General features: G+C 40.3%; 1 protein-coding gene across 18 annotated transcripts in view; it reads left to right on the forward strand.

Moving 5' to 3' along the window:
- The window catches only part of arfip1 (ADP-ribosylation factor interacting protein 1 (arfaptin 1)), a 453,640-nt gene extending 430,435 nt beyond the window's left edge, over window positions 1-23,205 (forward strand). For all 18 annotated transcript variants that reach the window (XM_069926464.1, XM_069926465.1, XM_069926466.1 and 15 more), the window contains 3 exons: window positions 646-803; window positions 7,297-7,471; window positions 21,721-23,205. In XM_069926464.1, the coding sequence (XP_069782565.1) occupies window positions 646-803; window positions 7,297-7,471; window positions 21,721-21,876 (489 nt within the window). In that variant the 3' untranslated portion in view covers window positions 21,877-23,205. The remainder of the gene's footprint in view (window positions 1-645; window positions 804-7,296; window positions 7,472-21,720) is intronic.
- The last annotated feature ends 2,890 nt before the right edge of the window (window positions 23,206-26,095 follow it).

Raw genomic sequence — 26,095 nt, forward strand, 5'->3', positions numbered from 1 at the left:
GTGTAGGGGGCTGTTTGAAAACCACTTCTCTTAGACTTATTCTTAGTTCTTTCATTTCTTACATGCTGTCTGTTTCTGAGCAACAAAACTAAATTTATATCTTCTTTCATGAGTTTGGGAAGTCCTCTGCTGCCATTTTTACAAGAGAACTGTAATTGATAGGCATGGGAGGTAGCTACCACATTTTTTCAACATTTAGTACTGGCTCCCCATTCTGCCCTTGCACCTTGGTCGCTCCTATGTTCTTGTCAGATATCAACCAGAAATTTTTTCCAGATAACTGGAAAAACAAAAGCTGTCTTGTTTTCTGCACTCTGATCTTAAATATCATTGTTCAATGATGTTAACCACAGAAATCTTCTTCAAATAGTAATGATTGTGATACATATTTGTGGTCTTTTGAGTTTAACTAGTATTGGGAGTGCATGAAGTAGAAAAATGAGCTGGAGAATATTGACAGTTGTATGTAAGCACCCCACCCATTTCTGACAACAATACTTGGTTATCCAGGAAGACCAAAGTGTGTCCTGACTGAATAAATTAGCCATTGCATGCTTAAGTGTAGAGATTGCATGTGTAGAGATTGCATTGAACCTTCTGCTATTCATTTTGTTTAAATTGAATTTCATTTTCTTTCTGTTTCAGGAAGAGTTTGGATATAATGCGGAAACTCAAAAATTGCTGTGTAAAAATGGGGAAACACTTCTTGGAGCAATTAATTTTTTCATTTCCAGCGTGAATACGTTGGTAAATAAAACAATTGAAGATACATTAATTGCAGTAAAACAGTACGAAAATTCAAGGTACAACATGTGTCTAACACCCTAAATGATTTAGTTTGGTTAGAACATTGATTACTGTTTTGCAGTTAATTTGTTGACAGTAAAGTTATGCTTTCACAATAGGATTATGATTTCTATTCACTTAATTTTTATGGGTGTTAAAGTTTGAAAAATGTTGCCACTTACAACCATAACAGATCACTTCACTGAAATTGGGTTTAAAAATCCATCTTAATCAGTAAAAATTTCTGATTATGCACATTCATTATCATTAGCAAAGCTCACATTAATTTAATCCAGAGGATACTAACAATAAAAGGGAAGTGAAAGACAGGATTAGAAATTGTGACAGTTGTATGTAAGCACCCCACCCACTTCTGACAACAATACTTGGTTATCCAGGAAGACCAAAGTGTGTCCTGACTGAACAAGTTAGCCATTGCATGCTTAAGTGAGTTAAAAAGAGATTCCAGAGGAACTTTCTTGCAGAAGAAATCGATCCTGCTGCAGGAGGTAATCATTGAAAATGGGGTGGGATGAAGATCAAAGTGGGGGCTTGTGCAGGGAAGTACGTTAGTGGAAAGTGTGGTGACTGGCTGCATCGCAACCTGGCATTGGATTCAGAGGAATTGGTCGGATAATGATTGGTGAGATGTTGAGGATGTGTGCTCAGGTGAATAATGTTTAGGGTCCAAATGTCTGTTGGCAAGGAAACATCAGGGTTAATAGGGCATGATCAGGGAGCTTGAGGGCATTGGCATTTGGGATGGGAGCAGACATTAAGAAAACTAAAGGACAAGTTGTGTTGAATCTTTGGCTTGGCTTCGCGGACGAAGATTTATGGAGGGGGTAAAAAGTCCACGTCAGCTGCAGGCTCGTTTGTGGCTGACCAGTCCGATGCGGGACAGGCAGACACGATTGCAGCGGTTGCAAGGGAAAATTGGTTGGTTGGGGTTGGGTGTTGGGTTTTTCCTCCTTTGCCTTTTGTCAGTGAGGTGGGCTCTGCGGTCTTCTTCAAAGGAGGCTGCTGCCCGCCAAACTGTGAGGCGCCAAGATGCACGGTTTGAGGCGTTATCAGCCCACTGGCGGTGGTCAATGTGGCAGGCACCAAGAGATTTCTTTAGGCAGTCCTTGTACCTTTTCTTTGGTGCACCTCTGTCACGGTGGCCAGTGGAGAGCTCGCCATATAATACGATCTTGGGAAGGCGATGGTCCTCCATTCTGGAGACGTGACCCATCCAGCGCAGCTGGATCTTCAGCAGCGTGGACTCGATGCTGTCGACCTCTGCCATCTCGAGTACCTCGACGTTAGGGGTGTGAGCGCTCCAATGGATGTTGAGGATGGAGCGGAGACAACGCTGGTGGAAGCGTTCTAGGAGCCGTAGGTGGTGCCGGTAGAGGACCCATGATTCGGAGCCGAACAGGAGTGTGGGTATGACAACGGCTCTGTATACGCTTATCTTTGTGAGGTTTTTCAGTTGGTTGTTTTTCCAGACTCTTTTGTGTAGTCTTCCAAAGGCGCTATTTGCCTTGGCGAGTCTGTTGTCTATCTCATTGTCGATCCTTGCATCTGATGAAATGGTGCAGCCGAGATAGGTAAACTGGTTGACCGTTTTGAGTTTTGTGTGCCCGATGGAGATGTGGGGGGGCTGGTAGTCATGGTGGGGAGCTGGCTGATGGAGGACCTCAGTTTTCTTCAGGCTGACTTCCAGGCCAAACATTTTGGCAGTTTCCGCAAAGCAGGACGTCAAGCGCTGAAGAGCTGGCTCTGAATGGGCAACTAAAGCGGCATCATCTGCAAAGAGTAGTTCACGGACAAGTTTCTCTTGTGTCTTGGTGTGAGCTTGCAGGCGCCTCAGATTGAAGAGACTGCCATCCGTGCGGTACCGGATGTAAACAGCGTCTTCATTGTTGGGGTCTTTCATGGCTTGGTTCAGCATCATGCTGAAGAAGATTGAAAAGAGGGTTGGTGCGAGAACACAGCCTTGCTTCACGCCATTGTTAATGGAGAAGGGTTCAGAGAGCTCATTGCTGTATCTGACCCGACCTTGTTGGTTTTCGTGCAGTTGGATAATCATGTTGAGGAACTTTGGGGGACATCCGATGCGCTCTAGTATTTGCCAAAGCCCTTTCCTGCTCACGGTGTCGAAGGCTTTGGTGAGGTCAACAAAGGTGAATATAATGCATGTATTGGACACCCTGGCAGTGGACTGAGTACATTTGGTCTCAATTCCATAAACACGTTATACAGATGAAGGACTTGGAACAAAAAGCTACAAATATAGCACAATGTAATAAACACCCAATCATATTTAATTTGTAGCATTCCATCTGGTAATGCACCAAAATGTTGCACTGTGTGAATGCATTTGCTGGTCAATGCTTTTATTTCTATTTGGTACTCAGAATACTGATCTATGATTACATGCCTACAACCTGATCAAGTGAAGTTTGAACTTTAGCCAGTTATGATCTTGCTTTCGCAAGTCCTGAGAATGCAGCATACAAGAATATAAATTGTTGATGTTTGAAGTTGTTCATTTATGTGGTTGTTAGCAGTGAAGTAGTTGCTCCAAATTATAATCCAGAGTTAATTATTGGATTTTTTTAAAAATTGAAATATAGATAATATCAGAAGATTTCAGGATTTCAAATTCAAATTTATTATCATCTGACTACATATGCAACGAGATGAAACAGCATTTCTCTGGACCATGGTGCACACACATAATACACAGAAATATGTACATAAAGATATCAGTTAAAAGAAATACTTCAGAATGATTCACTCGGTTACAGGATACTGTTCATCAATCTCGCAGCCTGGGGGGGTGGGGGGGGGGGAAGAATGCATTTCGCAGCCTGGCAGTCCTAATCTTTTTTAAAATTAATTTTTAAATGTAGACAAGCAGCACAGTAACAGGCCCTTTTGGCCCACGAGCCCATGCCGCCCAATTACACCCAATTGACCTACAACTCCCAGTATGTTTCAAAATGTGGGAGGAAACCCACGCAGACACAGGGAGAAGGTACAAACTCCTTACAGACGACGCAGGATTTGAACCCTGATCCTGATCACTGGCACTGTTACCATTACATGGCATTTTAATGCTTCTGTGCCTCCTCCTAGGTAATCGTGGATTAAAGATACTGTGTGCTGAATGGAAACGGTCTTCTATAATTCTTTTATCCCTATTTAAGCAATGCTCCAAGTGAATAGAGGAAAATTTGTCAAAAGAAGACCTAGTTATCTTCTCAGCTGTTTTAATGATCCTCTGTATTGACTTCCAATCTATGCAGCTACCATATCACACAATGAATGATGCAGCCAGACAGGACACTTTCAATTATATTCATGTAAACAGTTGACAAAATGGGGGCTAGTAGCCTTGCCCTCCTCAGCCCCCAAGGAAGTGTCAGTGCTGCTGGGCCTTCCTGACTAATGAGGTACTGTGGGTTCAGCATAAGTTGTCCTTTATATGCACATAAAGAAACTTTCTGCTCTCCATGATGGAACCATTGACATACAGTGGAGAGTGGTCGACCTTCATCATCCTGAAGTCTACAATCATCTCCTTTCAAAGTACGAACATCATGCATGACATCACATACAACCCTGAGATTCATTTTTCTCTGGGCCATGCAACATTATCAATAGTTCTTTAAAGAGAGCTCACAAAATCTGTAAGGACCCCTACCACCCTGCACACTCATCTCAGGAAAGAGATACAGAAGTAATAGAGCTAGAATCACCAGGCTGAGGAACAGCTTCTTGCCATGGGCAGTGAGACTACTGAATGATTGCTGAACTGTGAAAAAAACTCCCTGTGACTCTATTATTTACTAATAGTATTTATTTTTAATAAAATAAAACCCCTGTTATCCGGAATTCAAGCAACCAGCAAAAAAATTGTGGAAAATAAATAGGTTAAAAAAATACAGAAGTTTAAAATTGGCAGGCCTTGCCATTAGTTCGCTAATCACACAACACGGAATCACAAGGAACCGAAAATACTCTTGTCTGAAATCAACCAATCCCCACAGTTGCCGGATACCGGGGTTTTTACTGTATATGTATGTAGGTTCTGTGTGTATGTATCATTTATCTGTATATGTGTTATGTCTTTGTGTGTTTGCACCACAGACCAGAGAATGCAGAATCGGGTTGTACTGTTACAATTGGAGGATAAATAAACTTGAACATAAAAGGTCCTCTGAGATAATTACTCCCAGGAATTTAAATTTGCTCACCCACGTTGAGACTGATGAAATTATTTCAAATTCTGAAACAGCTCTATGCAATTTCAACATAATTGCACTGTCTATGTAATACAAGGTGTGCACTTTAAGCTGTGGAAAGGATGATGTGTCAGTGTTTTGTGAAAAGTAATATTTGAGTTGACTTGAGTTATTATTTGATTGTGGGTTTCTTTAAGAAAAATATTCAGTGATTTGTGGTGCTCTGAGTTGGTTATGCTGTTTCAGTAAAGGGCCTTAAAATGACATTTATTAAAAAGGATATATTGGATGACATCCATTCTGGGAACAGAAGCAGACAATTGGGAAAAACAGATAGTTTTCTTACAAGAAGCAGAATGAGAAGAGGTAATCCAGGTAGATGTGAGAGTCAGTGGGTTTGTAATAGATACCTGTGGATAACTTGTCTCCTGAGATGGATACAGAGGGGTCCAGGAAGGCAAGAGAGGTGTCAGAAATAGTTGGGGTAAATTTATGGGCGTGAAAGTTGGCAGTGAAGTTATTGAAATGATCGAGTTCTGCACAGGTATAAGAGATAGCACCAGTACAGGTGAAGGAAGAGTTAGGGAGAGGTACCCAAGCAGGATTGGAATGGGGAATGTTCCATACAGTTGACAAAGAGGCAGGCAGAGCCAGACCCATGCACGTGACAATAGCTACACCCTGAATCTGGAGGAAATGAGGGGAGCCAAAGGGGACATTATTGAGAGCAAGGATAAATTCCACCAAGTAGAGAGAGTGTTAGATGGAATTGCAATCAAGAAAGAATCAGAGGCCAGAGACCACCTTGACAAAGAATAGGCATGTAAAGGGATTGCATGCTCATGCTGAATATGAAGCATTGTGTGCGAGAGAATCAGAATCCTTCAAAGAGCTTGAGTATTGTACTAGATGAAGGTGAAGAGACAGGATGATGGGGACAAGATGGCATTGATACGAAGGGATGAGATTGTAAGGGGCAGGAGCGCACAGAAGCAATGGTTTTCCTAAGGCAGTTCTGTTTGTGAATTTTGAGAAGAGGATAGAAGTTGGAGGCAGTGATGGGGAGATCACCTGAAGTAATAAGGTCCATGGTGGTCTGCAAGGTGATATCCTGATGATATTTAATGGGGTTCTGGTCAAAGGGTAGAATTGAGGTGCTTGAGAGCTGAAGTAGAGGTCGTACTCTAGACTACAAACATGCCTCCCATGTCTGGGTTTGATGGTGAAGTTGGTATGGAGGTCTAAGGTTAAAGTGGGTGAGTGTGGTGGAAAAGTCCAGACAGTTAACGTCCCATTGGAGATGAAAAATTCAAGAGCAGGAAACTTGCTGGAGGGGAACAGCAAGGAGGAAGATTGCTGGAGATGAGTGAGAGGGAGGTTGGGATTCCTTGTTTAAAAAAAAAAGAGACATGGAGGACAAGGGAATGGAAGAAGTCATTTGTTTCGAATACGGAATTCGTAGAGGTCTGGACATAACCAGTACAAAGGTGAGTCCTTTGCTGAGGACAGACTGTCGAGGCTCATGCAGTGTAATGGAACCTGTCCGCAGGAGGAGGTGGCAAGTTCAGAGTATTTTTGTGGGTCCCGACCATGGGGCAACAACAGGATGGTCTGCTGTGCTTGGTGGGTCCCGGCCATGGGGCAATGTCAGGGCAGTCCCCTGTGGTTGGTGTGAAGTGGGTCCTGTCACATGGCAGTGTTGTGGTGGTCCACTGTGGATGATGTGAGGTTAGTCCCGGTGTTGGGGCAGTCACCTATGTTTGATGTGAGATAGGTCCTAACACAGTGCAGTGTTGTGACGGTCCGCTGTGGTTGGCGTGAGTTGGACCCTGTGTTTGTCAGTTAAAATAGTATATGTTCTTCATGAATGAAACATTTCATGACCTGCCGCCTTTATCTGTATGTATCTCCATTCTTAACAGCATGATTGGATGCTGTTGCATTATCTTTCATCATTCATGTAATTATCAGTAAAGTATCAGATAGATACCTGAGATGATTTAATGCGAAAATGTAGAAAATACAGTGATTGAAAACACAAATAAGGAACAAGTACCATTGCTGCTTCCTCTAGGGAAACTTATTTTAGATGTAGGACTTATTTTATCTTGAACTATTGTCGGGGTACTGAGTGTATTGCATTTAGTCCATTTATATGTTTTGTTTTGGCTGTCTTAAGGGAAAGGACTTGTCTTATTTGTCATTTTCATTGTTTTTTACTGCTTTGAAATGGTCATTGTATTTGTCCCATGTTGTTCCATGCTTTGCATTGCAGGATAGAGTATGATGCTTATCGAATTGACTTGGAGGAATTGAACCTTGGACCTCGTGATGCAGTTACGATTCCAAAAATTGAGTACTCTCAGCAACAATTCCAGATTCACAAAGAGAAGTTTGACAAACTCAGAACAAGTGTGTCAATCAAACTGAAATTCCTGGACGAAAACAAGGTATTTTAGGAAAATGATGATCTTGAATGTGACTTATCAAATTTTCAGATAAACCTGAAGGACATGGCCAAGTTAGATCAAGATAGCAGGTGTAATTTCAATCTCAGTATTAGAATGTCTCATTTCACATCAGAGCCAATAGAAATGTAGGAAGTAGAGAAGCTGCATTGTCTGATCTGAAGAGTTTTATTGGAACAATGAGGTGCAAAATTAATATATTACTATCACTGTGGTGAGGAGACATGGTTGTAGCTTGACAAATTTATTTTTATAATTATTATGCAAATGTATATGTCTGTATTTTCTTAAAATATGAACAACAAACACTGAAAGAACTAAAGTAGAATCCAAATTGTATGTATCTAAGGACTGATTCCATGTAGATCAATGTTCCAAAAATGTGACCAACTTAATTGTACTGATTCTTTCTGCTCCAGCTATTGGATAGGGTGTAGGGCAAAAGGAGGAGTCTAAGAAATTAAAGTAATTATGTTATTTAAGTTTTTAGTGATGGTGATATTGGGTAAAACTTTATCAATTTTCCATCTTTGAGCCTAAGTATGTGTATTGGACTGTGATACTGTGATAGACTGCTGAAGATGAGTTTCTTCAATATATTTGAGTATAATGTCTTTGTTCAAAGGATTCCCCTCGATTAAGTAGGATTACAGAAATACTTTTTCTCCGTGTTGTTGACATTGCATTAGCATTCACAAGTATAAGCCATTACAAACAATTCCACTTACAGGGAGCTCCTACACAGTGCATTGTGTACAGTCAGTGCAGAATTAATGTATTCAGTTCTAGAAGTACGTCAGCCTATATATTTCTTTATTACCCCTCAATGGCTTTAAAAAGCATTATTGATCATACTTAAACTGTTTGCAAAAGTCCCACTGAGATCTTCAATGATGAGGTTCACATAGCAGCTTTGCCTGGTTTCCCTATGTAATGCAAGACTCTATCATTTTCAGTGTACAATAATCTGTTGATTTATTGGCTATTGTCTCACTAATACAATTTTGGTATCCAGCTATTAAGCTATAAAAATGATGGTCTTCCAGCCACAGGGGAGTGATTCTGGAGTCCCTGAGTCATACAGCATGGAAGAGGCTCTTCGGCCCACTTTGGCCCTTGTCAACCAAATTGGCATTCTGGGCTAGTCCCATTTGCTTTCATTTGGTCCGTATCCTTCTCAGCCATTCCTATCTGTAAGTCAGTCCAAATGTCTTGAATTACATAATTGTGCCCACTTCTTCAGTTTCCATGATGAATGGATGCTGGAATGATGGCAAAGAGATGGAAGAATATTCCCAGAGGTTAAAGGACCTAGGCAGGCCGATGAACAAGCCTGCAAGTCGTGTGTTCGAATGAAAGGGTCTATGAAAACCCTTCAAGACAATAGACAGGCACTCTTCACAGAAGTTGTCAGGCAAGTCTTTGTAAGTGTAACACTACATGAGTGCCAAGTCTGAATGCATACATTTTGGGGAACCCACTATGCAGGCAAATTCTCTGCTCCTGCATTGGAGAATGTCTTACCTCCTTGAGGGTAACATTTCGGTGACTTTGCTAATACAGAAAACTGAGATGCAGCAAAGATTGGCAGATACCAAAAAATGACACTGAGGCTTAGAAGCTGAGGGCAACCTATCTTTTGACCTCCATGGGTAAAACACAGTAATAGATGAGGTTGTTTTGTTAAATCTCAGTAAGGATCAAGAATGGAAGTCAAGTGTTGGTCTTTTAAACAGGACCTTAACAGGTTAGTCACCACTGGCACAGAGAAGCAATTGATGTTACAGGTCAATGACATTTCATTTGTTTCTTTAAAAGTTCATTGACCTAACATGTTAATTCTGGATCTCTGTCAGATGACCCACTGAGTTTTTTTGTTGCATGGCATCAGGAAAAATGTGGCTGCTAAAACCTCTTCACTGTGAGAAATGTCATCCAATTTTTAAATAACATTCCTAACCCACCACTCCCTCCACAAATCATCCACAGACCACCATCTGCTGTGCAAAAAAATTTCACTCATAAAGCTTTTGATTCTTCATCATCTGCATTTTATCCTTTTTAGTTTTTAACTCCACTTCCAACTGTGGCAATTTCACTTTATTGATGCATTCATCTTTGTCATTTTTCATATCAACCTCCTCTTTTTCTGGGAAATCAGCCCCAGCTATGCCAATCACGTTCCCTCATCTTTAAATTAATTATGATAAATATCTTCCTGCTTTCACAGCTTTCCTGAAGTATGACATCCAGAATTAGGCACAATGCTACCCAAAACTTCTTAAAATGCTATTGTGTCTTGCTCTTGTACCTTGTTGTTCTACTTTTAAGCCAGGATTCTGTATGGTTTTTTAATTTCTTTCTCAACCTGGAAAGCCACTTGCAATGTTATGCACAAATAACCACAGGTCTCTATGCTGCTGTACCCATTAAAGAAGTATACCCTCCAGTTTATTTTTCTTGCCCTAAAATGCAAGGAGATAACAAGAATGGTATTGCAATTATTGTATGTGAGGCATTTTAGCATTTTTTTTCTTTAGACTTTCACAGCTGTGTGTTAATTTAAAATGGCTGGGCAGTGCCATGACCACACAAGTTCATATATAACTCACCTCATTCCCCTGAATGATATTTTGATTATAAGGGGAGATGAATGCAAAAGTCAATTTCTTAAAATAAGGACATGTTCATGAAAAGATAGAATTAATATGACAAATTTAAATTGTAAAAATATATCTCGAGAGCATTGGCAACTCAACCACTCCTAGTTTAGGAGCTACTCATTTTGATTCTATTGAAAATCCCACATAATGCAGATATCACCAGCTAAAAACAATAAGAATGAATGAAAACAGAAAATCCTGGAAGCACTCTTTAGGTTAAGGAGAAGAATGAGGACCTGACACATTCATTGCTTCTCTTTCCACAGACATTGCCCAACCTGCTGAGTGTTTCTAGCATATTTCATATTTCCAGCATATGCAGTTTTCAATTGTCATTAGGAACTAATTCAATCTTTATAGAATCTTTATTTAAATCTTTTATTTAAATGTCATCTTTCACAACTTCATGAAATCCCACAATAGAAAAAAAGTTACCATTGCAGTGGAGGAAACACAGCTGCCAATTTGTGCATGACCAGGCTTGTTTGTTATAATTTTAACATTTGCTGTCTTGAAGTCCTTAGTTCCGTTTGTGTCTCTATATATTGATCTGGAAAGAAAGGGCCTGAAAGTGAAGTGAAATGAGTTCAGCAATTTGTAGAGTACAGTACTTAGCTCAGGATTAATTAATAGAAAAAAAAAATGGAATTTAGAGATACAGCACAGTAACAGGCTCATCCGTCACCCGTGTCTTTGGAGGAAGTTGGACCACCTGGAAGAACCCATGTGTTCAGGGGCAGAACATACAAACTTCTCACAGACAGCACTAGATTCGAACCTAGCTCATGGGCATTGCAGAGCATTACAACACTAACTGTGCCGCCACAAAGATTTGCCAGAGGTTTAATAGAAAAACATCAAGAATATTTCCATAATAGAACATGGGTTTAAAATGGAAGTCTTGTGCTATATATCAGCCGTTTAAGTTTTATGTAATAAAAGAGATTGCAGGGTGATATGGAAGATGTGATGTGTTTACACTTTCAAGAGGCATGTGACCATGATGTAGATGTGTCATGTAACTGGGTACAAGATAGGAATTTGACTGTAACATAGAACCAATGTTATATGGAGTCCACAGTTCAGAAAACACGCTAGTTGTCCAACTGGCTTATGCCAGTCCTCTTCATGTGATGTACAGTATGTCTTGCTATTCAGTTTCCCTTTCTTTGTAAAAGAACTGCTTCTTAAATTGGTGAAAGTGCAGCTCTGTAGAAATGGGTGCTGTAATCATTTTTGTTTGTAATATACACTGACTTCAGAATCAAGAGAAAGGCTTCAAAATTTTATGACAGTGCACTTGGGATAAGTTATGCTGGTGAAGGAAAGAACAAAATACATTATTGTGGAATGAATATGTACTGAATTCTTATGCAAATAATGCGCATGTTATACAAGTTTTTTATAAACCAGGTAACCCACCGCACATTATATGCGTGTGCACGTTATACAATATTTTTTTTTACATGTTGAAAGAACGAGCATAATTCATAGCAGGTGTGGGAAAGTAACAGCAGGAATAAACAACACACATAATTTATAGCGTGTGTGGGAAAGTAATAGCGGCAATAAACAATGTATACAATTTATAGCGGATGTGGGAAAGTAATAGCAGCAATAAACAACACGCACAATTTATAGTAGGCATGGGAAAAGAATAGCGGCAATAAACAATGCACAGAATTTATAGTGGGCATGGGAAAGGAATAGCAGCAATAAACAACATGCATAATTTATAGCGAGTGTAGGAAAGTAATAGCAGCAATAAACAATGCCGCAATTTATAGCGGGCATGGGAAAGTAATAGCAGCAATAAACAACGCGCACAATTTATAGCGAGTGTAGGAAAGTAATAGCAGCAATAAACAACACGCACAATTTATAGCGAGTGTAGGAAAGTAATAGCAGCAATAAACAATGCGCACAATTTATAGCGAGCGTGGAAAAGTAGTAGTGGCAATAAACAATTCGCACAATTTATAGCGAGTGTGGGTAAGTAGTAGTGGCAATAAACAATGCGCACAATTTTTAACAAGCGTGGAAAGTAGTAGTGGCAATAAATAACGTGCACAATTTATTGCAAACATGGGAAAATAGTGGCAATAAAACAATGCGCACAATTTATAGTGAACATGGGAAAGTAGTAGTGGCAATGAAACAACACACACATTTTACAGATGAACGTGGGAATTGGGGTGTACAAAATGGAAAAATTCAAAATTTTGATCTTGTCAATCTTGGGAATATCTCTTTGGCCTTGGCCTGAGTGCCATGGTATTCTGAGAAACAAGATATTCTGGCAAGGGCACTACTCCTATCAATGTCAATTGCCCAGACCCATCTCATGAGGGAGGAGATTAACATATCGAGTGCCTCTGAGGCAATGGTGCCCAACTATGTAAAAATCTTGTCTTAAATATCTTTACTTTGACAGCCTCCACGGCTTCAATGGGCAGCGAATTCCACGCATTCATCAACCTTGGGGAAAGTAGTTCCTTCTCATCTCTGCTTAAATCTACTACCCTGAATTTTGAGGCTATGTCCCCTAGTTCTACTCTCCCCCACCAATGGAAGCAACTTGCCTACCTCTGTTTCTATAAGATCCCCTTTCATTCTTCTAAATTTCAATGAGTACAGTGCCAGACAACTCAATCTTCTCAAGCTCAATCCCTCATCTCTGGAATCAACCTGGTGAATATCCTCTGCACAAGTAAATCCTTCCTCAAGTAAGAAGACCAAAACTGTTAGGGAATTTGGGCGAAATCTCTTTGCTGAAGAATATGGACTTAAATAACAGGGAATAATTAAGGTGAATAAGTTATTTAACAGGAAGCAAGGTAAAGAAGGAAAACTGAATAGCAAGACATGCTGCACATCACATGAAGAGGACTGGCATATGCCAGTTGGACAACTAGCGTGTTTTCTGAACTGTGGACTCCATATAACATTGCATGTATAAATAGCTATAAAAGAGAGATTGAGAACGCTCAGTTATCATTGTAAATGTTAACACTGCACTGAAAGTCTTAAATTAAACAAGGACATTTAAAAGGGAAGAGGTGACCTTGTACTTGAATCAAGTTTGCAAGGTTATCTCCTGATAATACTTGTATTTTCAAACCTTGATATGAATTATAAAATTGGATTACCTGAACTGAGATCTATTATAGTTAACTCAAAGAGTAAGGACTCACATTGATCAAATCACATTTCTTCCGCAGAATTCATCAAAATGTTGTGGAAAATTGATGATGATCCTAGGTCTATTAATTCTTACATTTTAAGCAAAGAGTTGCAAGTAAGGTGTTATTATAATTGAATCGGATTGTTCACTATACTTGATAAACTATTTTGTATCATTATACTGGACAATGAAGATTTTGCTGTGTGTATTTTATGGATTTTGGGCTGTTGATCATGAAAATAGCCTTAAAATTTTCCTTTTCCATACTGTTTTTTCAGATATAACCTATTTTTGTGATTTCCAGTCTGCTACAGATTGAACCTCTATTATCCGGTGCTCTGTGGTCCAGCAATTCCCATGGTCCGGTATGTTTTGGATTTGCTGCTGTTAGTACAAACTCCTTACAAACAGTGTGGGACTTGAACCCTGGTCCCGATCGCTAATGCTGTAAATATTGAATCAGCAGGATTCGGAACTGGGGTTCGAGTCCCGTGCTGTCTGGAAGGAGTTTGTACTAACAGCGGCAGATTCAACCTTAACATTACCAGCAATTGCGTCCGGGGTTCAAGCCCAACACTGTTGGTAAGGAGTTTGTACTAAAGGTGGCAGATTCAACCTTTATAGCGCCAGCAATTGGGACCGAGGTTCGAGTCCCACACTGTCTGTAAGGAGTTTATACTAACATCCTGATTGCTGGTCATTCCAATAAGGTTAGTGCTGTGTACTGGGTGTCAGATGTGGGAACAATGGGTGACCTCCACCCTCCCAAATGGCCACATCTGCACCAGGTGTACCGAGATGCAGTTACTAAGGGAGCTAATTAGGGATATGGAGTTGCAGATTGATGACCTGCGGCTTGTAAAGGAGAGTGAGGAGTTAATCGACTCAACTTTCAGGGCGATAAATACTCCAGAACCTGTGTCAGGTAAGTGGGAAACTGTCAGGGGGGGAAGAAAAAAGCGAGAAAAACGGAGAGCACACCAGTGACTATCCCACTCAGCAACAGTTATGTTGTGATGGATTCTGTTGAGGGACCGGACAGAAGATGGCCACGGGCACCAGGTCAATGGCAATGAGCCTGGCAGAGTGGTGCAAAAGAAAAGGAAAAGGAGAAATGCAGTAGTTATTGGGGACTCCATTGTCAGGGGTAGAGACAGGAGGTTCTGTGGGCCAGATAAGTATACCCGCATGGTGTGCTGCCTCCCTGGTGCAAGGGTACGAGATATCACAAATCGGGTCCAAAATATTCTGAGAGGAGAGGGAGAGCAGCCTGATGTCTTGGTACATGTGGGTACAAATGACATTGACAAGAAAAGTGAGGAGGTAATGAAAAGGGATTACAGTGAGCGGGGATGAAAGCTGAAAGACAGGAACGTGAGGGTGGTGATCTTGGGATTACTACCTGTTCCAAATGCAAATGATGAAAAGAATGTAAGGATAAGGAAAATGAACGTGTGGCTGAGGTGCTGGTTTACAAGGCAAGGATTTGGCTTCTTGGATCATTGGGATCTCTTTTGGGGAAGGCATGATCTTTACAAGAGGGACAGGTTGCACCTAAATCCAAAAGGTGTCAACATTTTGGCAAGTATGTTTGGTACAGCAGTGGGGCAAGGTTTAAACTAATTTGGCAGGGGTATGGGAACCAGAGTGATAGGAAAAAGGGTAGGGAAGATAAAGTAATGGCCAGGAAAAGTAATGTTGGGAGGAGAAAGTAAAAAATCAGATGGTGCAGTGAGTTTTCGGGTCAATGATAGTGCTGAGAATATTACAAAGAAAAATAGTGGACAGAAAAATCAAAAGAAAAGGTTACAGAAGTCACTAGATATTAAAAGGACAAAGAGCATAAAGGCACTTTATCTGAATGCATGCAGTATTAGAAATAAGGTTAGTGAACTTGAGGCACAAATCGGTACCCATGCCTATGATTTGGTAGCCATCACGGAAACATGGCTACAAGGTGACTCTAAATGGGAATTAAACTTTCAAGGGTATCAGGTGGTGCAAAGAGATAGACAGGATGGTAAGGGAGGTGGAGTTGCACTCTTAATCAAAGATGAGCTCCAGGCAGTAGTGAGGGATGATATAAGATCTAAAGAGCATAATGTTGAGTCCATTTGGGTAGAGATAAAGAATAACAAAGGGAAAAAATTATTGGTGGGTGTAATCTATCGCCCACCAAATAACAATAGTTTAGTGGCACAGGAAATAAATAGAGAGATAAGTGAGGCATGTAATAATGATACAGCAGTAGTCATGGGGGACTTTAACTTCCACATAGATTGGGAAAACCAAGTTGGTCGTGGGAGTCTGGAAGAGGACTTCATAGAATGCATCCGCGATAGCTTTCTTGAGCAGCATGTTAAGGAACCCACAAGAGAAAATGCTCTCCTGGATCTAGTGTTGTGCAATGAGACAGATAGAGTAAATGATGTAATAGTCAGAGAGCATCTGGGAAATAGCGATCATGGTATGATTGAATTTCTCATTCAGATGGAAGGGGAAATAGTTAGATCTAAAACTAATATATTATGCTTTAACAGGGGTGACTACCATAGGATGAGGGAGGAATTGGGCAGAGTGGACTGGGAGCACAGGCTCATTGATGAAACAGTTGAGGAACAGTGGAAGATTTTCAAAGAAATATTTTGTAATGCTCAGCAAAAACATATTCCGGTCAGGAAAAAGGGCAGCAAGGGAGGGAAAAATCAACCATGATTAACAAAGGAAATAAAGGAGAGTATAAAATTGAAGGCGCAGGTGTACAAAGCTGCAAAGAGCAGTGGGAAACTGGAAGATTGGGAAAACTTTAAGAGACAACAAGGGGTTACAAAGCGGGTAATAAGAAATGGGAAAAAGGATTATGAAAGTAAATTGGGAAAAAATATAAAAACAGAAAGCAAAAAATTTTATAAATATATAAAATGGAAGAGGGTGGCCAGAGTTAACATAAGACCTTGGAGGATGAGAAAAGAAAACTGGTAGCAAAAAATGAGGAAATGGCCAAGGCATTAAACAAATATTTTGTGTCAGTCTTCACAGTGGAAGACACGTCCAGCATGCCCAAGTGCGGAGTTAAGCATGTAAATGTTGGGGAGGGAAGTAGTGATGGAGAAACTAATGGGACTAAAGCCAGAAAAATCACCTGGTCCTGATGATATGCATCCAAGGGTTCTGAAGGAAATGGCAGAAGTTATAGTTGATGCATTGGTGGTCATATACCAAAATTCCTTGGATTCTGGGCAGGTCCTAGCAGACTCGAAGACAGCAAATGTCACGCCACTTTTTAAGAAAGGATGTAGGCAGAAGACTGGAAATTATCGGCCAATTAGCTTGACGTCTGTAGTTGGAAAAATGCTTGAAGCCATCGTTAAAGATGAAATAGTGAAACTTTTGGAACGTAAGAGTTCAATCAGGCAGATGCAGCATGGTTTTAGAAAGGGAATATCTTGTTTGACAAACTTGTTATGATTCTTTGAGGATATAATGGGTGTGGTGGATAGAGGGGAACAGGTTGATGTTGTATATTTGGATTTCCAGAAAGCGTTTGATAAGGTGCCGCACAAGAGACTTCTCAGTAAGTTACAGGAAAGTGGAGTCCGGGGAAGTATATTGGCCTGGATTGAAAATTGGTTGTCTGACAGGAGGCAGAGAGTCAGGATAAATGGGAGTTTTTCAGGTTGCAGAGAGTGGTAAGTGGGGTGTCGCAGGGGTCAGTGTTAGGCCCACAACTGTTCATCATTTACATTGATGACTTGGAGGAGGAGACAAAATGTGATGTAGCCAATTTTACAGATGACACCAAATTGAGTGGAAGAGCAAATTGTAATGAGCATGTGAAGAGTCTGCAGAGGGATATAGTTAAGCTGGATGATTGGGCAAAGGTCTGGCAGATGGAGTACAATGTTAGTAAGTGTGAGGTTATCCACTTTGGCAAGAAAAATAAAAGAGCTGAATATTTAAAGAGTGAAAAACTACAGCATGCTGTTGTGCAGAGGGACTTGGGAGTGCTTGTGCATGAATCGCAAAAAGTTAGTTTGCAGGTGCAGCTGGTTATTAAGAAGGCAAATGGAATGTTGGCCTTCATCGCTAGAGGAATTGAATTCAAGAGTAGGGAGGTAATGTTGCAACTGTATAAGGTACTGGTGAGACCGCACCTGGACTACTGTGTCCAGTTGTGGTCTCCATATTTGAGGAAGGATATACTGACTTTGGAGACGATCCAGAGGAGGTTTACTAGGTTGATCCCTGGGATGAAGGGGTTGACTTATGATGAAAGATTAAATCATCTAGGATTGTATTCACTCGAGTTCAGAAGAATGAGAGGAGATCTTATAGAAACATATAGGATTATGAAGGGTATGGATAGGATAGATGTAGGAAGGTTTTTTGAGCTGGCCGGGGAAACTAAAACAAGAAGACACAGTCTCAAGATTCGGGGGAGTAGATTTAGGACAGAGATGAGGAAAAATAGTTTTTCCCAGAGAGTAGTGAATGTTTGGAATTCTCTAACCAGGGAAGTTGTTGAGGCTGCTTCATTAAACATATTTAAAATTCGGTTAGATAAATTTTTACATGATAGAGCACACATGTCAAACTCTGGCCCGCGGGATATAATTATATTTGGCCCGCAAGATAATTTCAAAAATGTATTAGAGGTGGCCCGCACTGCAGCGAGAGCCGATGCAGTTTTTTGGTAATGTCACCCCCACCATCCTCCCCCTTCATTGCACATCCTTCCCCATTGTAACATGAGAAATTGTAACACGAGAAGTCTATTGATGTCATCAGCCGGCAAGCCAGTTGGAAGGCTCCCCGCACAACCAGTCACTTCTCCCACCTGTCGAGCGGTGCCGTGGATTGGCGAGCACCTGTGATTTCCTGTCGGCGCGACGGACATGGCAGGCTGCGCACGGCCCCCGGGCAACGCGAGCCCCGCGCGACTGGCACCGGACGGTCCTTCCACAGCGCGAGCGCACTTCTCCCGGTCTCCACGGCCTTCAGCGCTTGCACCCGCGCGGACCCCAGGGACGGCTGGTTCGGCCTTGCATGTGAAGAGAGAGATGGTGGCTGTCCGCAAAGGCTGATCTACAGCGCACTGGGCCTGAGTGGGTGGGTAAGCAGGGGTGGGCAGAGGGTGTAGGTGAGGAGTAATGGGCAGGGGAAGTTATGGTGGTGCGAGGGGCAGTTAGAGGGAGGGATGAGTAGAAGGAGGGGTGGATAGGGAAGAGGTAAAAGGGGAGGGGCAGGGCGAGTAGGGGAGGGGTGATTAGAGGGTGAGAGACGGGTAGAGGGAGGAACAGGTTGAGGGGAGAGGCAGTAGAGGGGCGTGTGTAGGATGGGGTGGGTAGAGGCAGAGCGAGTGGAGTGAGGGGTGAGTAGAGGTTGGGTAAAGGACTGGTCAGGTAGAGGGATGGTGGGTCGAGGGTGAATAGAGGCCTAGAGCCTGAGGAGTGAGCGGGAAATGCTGAGTCCTGATGCAGGCCAAAATGGACACAGCCTGTGAATGCTGACTACATCTCCACAGGGACCAAATAGGTTTCCCTCAGGTCAAGCAAAGGGTGAACTTGAGCTACCTACTCCTGACCTGTAACATTATCCTCCTAAAGTTATATCCTAAAGTTTAACATTACATATGTTGAAAGAAGAGAAAACATGCAGATGTTGTTGAAAATTTTCAATAACTATTTAGTTCGGCCCTCAACTTAGTCCAAGTTTTTAATTTTGGCCCTCTGTGAATTTGAGTTTGACACCCCTGTGATAGAGGAATTAGGGAATATGGGGAGAAGGCAGATAGGTGGAGTTAGGACATAAATTAGATCAGCCATGATCGTATTGAATGGCGGAGCAGGCTCGATGGGCCATTTTTGGCCTACTCCTGTTCCTACTTCCTATGTTCCTATGGTGGTGTAAAGGCATTGAGCTAACTGCTGCGCTAACCATGCCACCCCACAGAATTATTTCCAAGACAAGCCCTGGGCTCCCCACATTTGTTGTAACATGTGCAGTCAACCTGAGAATAATGTGTCTGCATCATTATGCGACTAAACATGTTAAATTCAATAAAAGTTAATTTTATGTTTCCCCAACTTCCTACATGATAAAGAAAATCTGAAATTATCTTTGTATTCAGCTTGTAGATGTCAATCAATATCCCCAATTTTTTTTTCAGGAAGCCACACTTTTGAAAAAAATAATTCTCTGTGAAATGGGGGAATTTGGATTTAACTGAACTAATACTGTTAGTTGCAGACAGTGCTGAATCGTGTTGACTTTCATTAAATAATTTGTATCAGAACTTAATTACAGAATGTTAAACTGTACCAGTTTATCAATGAATGTTATCTAAATACAATATTTATCTGTTACAATATGACCAAAATTGGTGAGGTGACAGATCAGTTCACCATGTCTAGCATGTTGGATAAGTCTGAATCCTATTCTCCCAAACTTTCTGATCTCATGAAGTTGCATTTACTGTGGCACAAAGTCACCCGTTGTATGAGTGAAGAATTTGTAGATAATGTTACCTACTTCATTTCTTATTTCAGTCTTCGCAAGTCAGCACTCCACACCAAAGAACTTTTCTTAAATTTACACAGACATCATACACTTGCGCTTAGAATTAGAAGTGGGTTAAGTTGGGTTAGTTAAGTAAATAGAGATAAGTTTGATTCTGTTTTCATGTTTAAAGATAATTAAAAACTTTGTTTAAGTAACGACTTGTCTTGGTAAATGTCTATTGCTGCTGGGTTTTGGGGTACTTTGGGCTCGTAACACTATCTCATCAGACTTGATCAGAAAAGTTTTCCTTAAAGCTGCTCTAATTCCTACTCTGTTTTAAAAAAAAATTGTATCTTATTTTTCAAACAATAACCTTTCATTGTTTCCATTTTTGTTGAGACTTGTTTTGTTCAGTGATTTTCTGACAGATTAGTGATTGGATTGTCATTCAGTGAAACTGTGTGATTAATATCTTTCAATATTATATTACGTTAGCTTCTCAGTAAGGTATTTTCTCCTTGTTTTCTCTTAATTAAAACTTCATGGGAAAATGTTACTTTGTGATTATCTACAATGGCTGATTTCATTATCAAATACAGTCATGTAAAAGATCCAGCTTTGAAATGGTTTTGTGAGCTCTTTTCTAATGGCATGAAAGATAAAGATTGATCTCACAAAAAACAGCATTTCCAACTGTGCAGCACTCACTCTGTCTAAATCTGAAGTATTTCTAATTCCAAAACATGAATGCTTCATTTGAGCCACTGCTAAATGCCTTGAAATGGTGAATGTGTAAAAAGCGTGCCATGCTCAGATCTGCCTGGTAGACAGCTTGGAGGAGCCCTGCAACCAGCTCTGGCTCTGCCAACGTTGTCTGTGTTGTAGAAAAATGACCAAAAGATGCTGTTGATTTTGACCTTAAAGTGAAGACAGGCGTAAAAAATCTAGGCTGTTGCCTGAGTACAGAACTGAGCATGTGCTGCAGTTTCAGTTACAATTAGGCATCAATCAGATACATCGTTATTACTGATTTTTTTTAAATGTTACCATGTAGCTAACTGCTAGAAGCTATAGCTCTACGGAGCCGATAGCACAGGAGAAGTTATAGCTGCGTGCAGGTTAACTCAGAAAGAACACGCTGTTCCCAGAAAGAATGACACAAACTTACAGCCCTGCTTTTATTCTCAAGCTGAGGGGTGTGGTCAAAACCCTCTCAGCACTGATTGGTGTGTTTGTGATCCGCTTTACCTGATAGGCCAGTTAAGCTCTTGATTGTGGCCAATTGGAGGGCAGCGCTGCAGGCCTCGTGCAGCCTTCTGGATCGTCGCGTTCGTCCTTCATTTTGTGAGGCCCTGTGGAGGAGCTGTGAAGAGCCGCCACAGCCAAATATTTGTGGGATCTCACTGTGAAGATATTGGCTGATGAGGTTTTGCATTACAAGTGTGAAGTTTCAAAATGCAAGCACTTCAGATGCTCTCAGGTTGTGAAATACACTTGTTATGGTGCATCGTTCTTCTTTCCAACTTAATTTTCTCAATATACAATTAATTTTCTTTTAACTATAAATACATCCTCATTAAAGAATCTCTTATGCAATTAGATGAAATGAGTGTCGGTGTTTCCCTCACAAACGCAATAAGGATTTGAATTTAAGGATTTGAAAAATATAAATATTCTCTTCCCAACATAAATAAGATTTTAACTTGTTTTATCATTCTCATTTGGCAAAGTCTGAAAGTGCCTTGTAATTTTTATGTGCAGGAAGTAGATGAGGCAAAATATACATTCACCGTATTTATGTTGCATTTTTTACTGACAGAAAGACAGAAGAGATGCTTTTTGATTGAAGGATATTTATAAAGTATTCTTCTTTCTCTTCACAGATTAAAGTTATGCACAACCAGCTTCTACTATTTCACAATGCTGTGTCTGGATACTTTGCTGGCAACCAGCATCAACTTGAACAGGTGCTCAAACAATTCCACATCAAGTTGAAGGCTCCTGGTTCAGATGGACCTTCCTGGCTAGAGGAGCAGTAAAGTTTCGACTCAGTAATAATTGATGCAGTTGCATAAAATATGTTGGGATTCTTTTTTTCATTTTGTGCGAGGTGAGGCAGTATCTGAGATTGTGGTCAATGATATAGCTGTTTCTCACTTTTTGCTATGCATTAATCTGAAATATTTAGATTGTATAAGGTAATTTTATGTAACTAAATAAACTTTATAAAGCCAAGACCTAAGAAAAACATTCCTTTTTGTTACAGGGGTTAGCGGGGAATAGCAAGTCTATATCTACGTGCATGTTTGCTCTGCACAGTAATGGTTGATCTGTTTGGTACTTTCTGCTCACTACATTGTAATTGAGAATAAGATTGTCATTTTGTATACAGTCTTTTGCAAAAAAAGCACCTGGATTCACAAAGCAGGGAAACTGTTATGCAAAATGTATTGACTTTTCAGATCAGTGAGATAAATGTCACTAAAATGAAGCACATGCTGAATGAAATATCTGGTTTAGCACTCCAAATTTTAACCAGTACTGTACTTCCGATAGTCTCCATTCAGTTGTTAATTGTGTTGAATGAGAATCCTTGAAATAGGGTCAGGGAGGGGATAATTTAACTTTATTACAAACTCATCAAATAGTGACATATTAGTATTTGCAAATTTTTGGGAACATTTGCAAAATTGTAATCTTGATCCCATTAACTTGTTTGTTTTTAAGTTGATGCCATTGTTATTTTGCAAAGGGCATAACTCTAATTAAGCCACAGACCAGCCTTATGTCTACTATTGTGTGCCTTGAACAACACATTTTCCCACATCAGTTGTATTCCTAAAGTTTGTGGATCTTTTCTATTCCTATTATTTTACTACTTCCAAGGGAACTGAGCAAGGGGCTTGGGAGAAGAGAGAAAAAGAAACTTACATCATTATTATTCCCTTATGATTCTACCGGCCGCGTTTGATTTTGGTTTTGCTTGTGCTCATTTTTTTGCGAATAAATATGTTAATTCATTTTTTTCCTATGCTATATAAACAGTCTTTGAAATGAATGCTCCAACGTATACTATCTCAATTGCCATTCTGTTTAAGCTTTGTGGCAATGCTGTCTACATTCTGTATACTGAATATTTAACATTAAATTAACCTCATATTTTGATGTAAAACATAATCACATTATTTAATATTTTTGTTGGTCACAATTTTACTGTTGAAGTTAATTCCAGATTGTAGATTATTATACAACTCTATGTACAAATTAAAAGGTTCTTGCTGCAGTGCAGGTGTCTGAATGCTATACTTCAAAATTACAAAATCTGGATCATGTACCTAAATGGGATTAAAATCAGCATTTTTCAGAAATATTGCAGCATGTTCATGACTTTTTCCAAAATGCTACTGCAATAAAGGGCTGAGTTCATGGGGATCATTTGTAAAATTATCTCAGCTTATCGTCTAATAGGTATCTAATTTTCCACTAAAGGATAGTTACAGTACTGATCATTGTAACCTAGTTATTCAGGGCCTTGAACAGTATTCATGCTATTATTGTGGATATTCTGTGGAAGATGATAAATTGGTGAAAGAGCATATAGTCACCAGCAGAATTTCTGTAGCGAGTCTGCTGTTAACAGTTTGTAGAAGGAAAAACGTCTTGGAAAAATATTGTATTCTGCATCCTTTACTTTTGACATTTATCGCAATCTGTTTTCTTGACAGTAACATCAAAAACAACAAGTAAAACGCAAAAGTCTGCAGACACCGTGGTTGAAGTAAAAGCACAATGCTGGAGAAACTTGTCAAACTTTTCCTTTTATATAGCAAAGATAAAGGTATAAGCAACATTTCAGGCTCTCTGCAGAGGATTGCTTTCTTTAAAAAAAACTAATTATGTGTTTGAATTTTATGCCCTGTCCCATCTCTCTAACCTCCTTAAACTATCCCAGTCTCTGTCTTTTCTACTTCGCAACAGTTCACATTAAAGTGTGAAACTCTGACTTGGATCATTTGTGCTCCCTCCCTTTCCAGGAGAGTTATTGCGCCCCAATACTTAGAATAATTATTGAATTAAACTAGTTCTTTATTAGTCTGCTTGTAATTTAGTAAACCGTATATATGCTCATAACGTTCCCCTCTACATTGTGCCAACCAAATACAGACTGAGTTATTAAAATGTGGTATTATGCATGGTCAGAAGTTGCCAGTCACATAATCTCCATCCCACTCTATTTTTTTTCCCTCCGCCATCCTACATGAGATCAGTGAAACTCAAGGACCCTCATCATCTGAATGGCACAGCACAATGTCCCTGACTCACTATTGTGACCAATAATTTCAGAAGCTAAGCTCTTGCAGCATTTTTTTGTTTATCTTGAATATTAGAAAATAGATGCAGGGTTCGACCTGCTCCACCATTCCACACAACCAGGTCTGATCATGTGACTGGAGTACTTTATTCCTGATTTCTCTCCATCCCCCTTGACTTCCTTTAGCCACAATGGTCACATTCACTCCATATATAACCATATAACCACTTACAGCACAGAACAGGCCAGTTCGACCAGAGAAGGAGCAGTGTTAGATCTACTGTTGGCAAATGGGATGGGTCAAGTGACAGAGGTTAGTGTTGGCAAGCACTTCGGGTCCAGTGATCATAATGCCATCAGCTTCAATGTCATTATGGAAAGAGAGAAGTCAGGGCCAAGGGTTGAGGTTTTTGATTGGGGAAAAGCTAGATTTGAGGAGATGCGAAAGGACTTGCAGGGTGTGGATTGGGACAGTTTGTTTTATGGGCAGGATGTAGTAGAGAGATGGAAGTCTTTTAAAGATCAGATTTTGAGAGTGCAAAAGCTTTATGTTCCTGTTAGGTTAAAAGGAGGGGCAAAAGGTTTGAGAGAGCCGTGGTTTTCAAGGAATATTGGAAACTTGGTTCGAAGAAAAAGGGAGGCATACATTAGATATAAGAAGCATGGAGTTAAGGAGATGTTTGAAAGATACATTGAATGTAAGAGGAATCTTAAGAGAGGAATTAGGAAAGCTAAAAGAAGGTATGAGGAAACTATGGCAAGCAGGGTGAAAACTAATCAAAAGAGTTCTACAAATATGTTAATGGTAAAAGGAAAGCTAGAGACAAAATTGGTCCCTTAGAGAATCAGAGCGGAAAACTGTGTGTGGAGCCTAGAGAAATGGGGGAGATATTGAACAGTTTCTTTTCTTCGGTATTCACTAAGGAGAAGGATATTGGGAGATGTGAGATAAAAAAAGCAAATTGGGTAAATATGGGGAATATAGAGATTACAAAAGATGTAGTTTTAGGGCTTTTGAAGAATATAAAGGTGGATAAGTCTCCGGGACCAGACGGGATCTTCCCCAGGACATTGAGAGAAGTGAAGGAGGAAATAGCAGAGGCTCTGGCGGTAATTTTCCAAATGTCATTAGATATGGGGATAGTGCCGGAGGATTGGCGTATTGCGCATGTGGTTCCGTTATTTAAAAAGGGTTCAACGAGGAAGCCTGGCAACTATCGGCCTGTAAGTTTGACGTCTGTGGTAGGTAAATTAATGGAGAAAATTCTTAGAGATAGTACTTATAAACATCTGGATAGACAGGGTCTGATCAGGAGCACTCAACATGGATTTGTGGGAGGAAGGTCATGTTTGACCAATCTGATTGAATTTTTTGAAGAGGTGACTAGGAATGTGGATGAGGGTAGCGCAGTGGATGTTGTCTATATGGACTTCAGTAAGGCCTTCGATAAGGTACCACATGGAAGGTTAGTTAAGAAGGTGCAGTCTTTAGGTATAAATTTTGAGATAGTCAAATGGATTGAACATTGGCTGAAAGGGAGAGGCCAGAGAGTGGTAGTGGATAATTGTCTGTCAGGTTGGAGGCCGGTGACCAGTGGTGTGCCTCAAGGATCTGTATTGGGCCCATTGTTGTTCGTTATATACATTAATGATCTAGATGATGGGGTGGTAAATTGGATTAGTAAATATGCAGACGATACTAAGATAGGTGGAATAGTGGATAATGAAGAAGGTTTTCAAGGATTGCAGAGGGATTTGGGCTGCTTAGAAAAGTGGGCTGAAAAATGGCAGATGGAATTTAATGCTGATAAGTGTGAGGTGCTTCATTTTGGTAAGAAGAATCAGAACAGGACATACGTGGTAAATGGGAGAGCATTGATGAATACAGAAGAGCAGAAAGATTTAGGAGTAACGGTACATCGTTCCCTGAAGGTAGAAACTCACGT

Source organism: Narcine bancroftii, chromosome 3, assembly GCF_036971445.1.
Source record: "Narcine bancroftii isolate sNarBan1 chromosome 3, sNarBan1.hap1, whole genome shotgun sequence".
NCBI classification, from domain to species: domain Eukaryota; kingdom Metazoa; phylum Chordata; class Chondrichthyes; order Torpediniformes; family Narcinidae; genus Narcine; species Narcine bancroftii.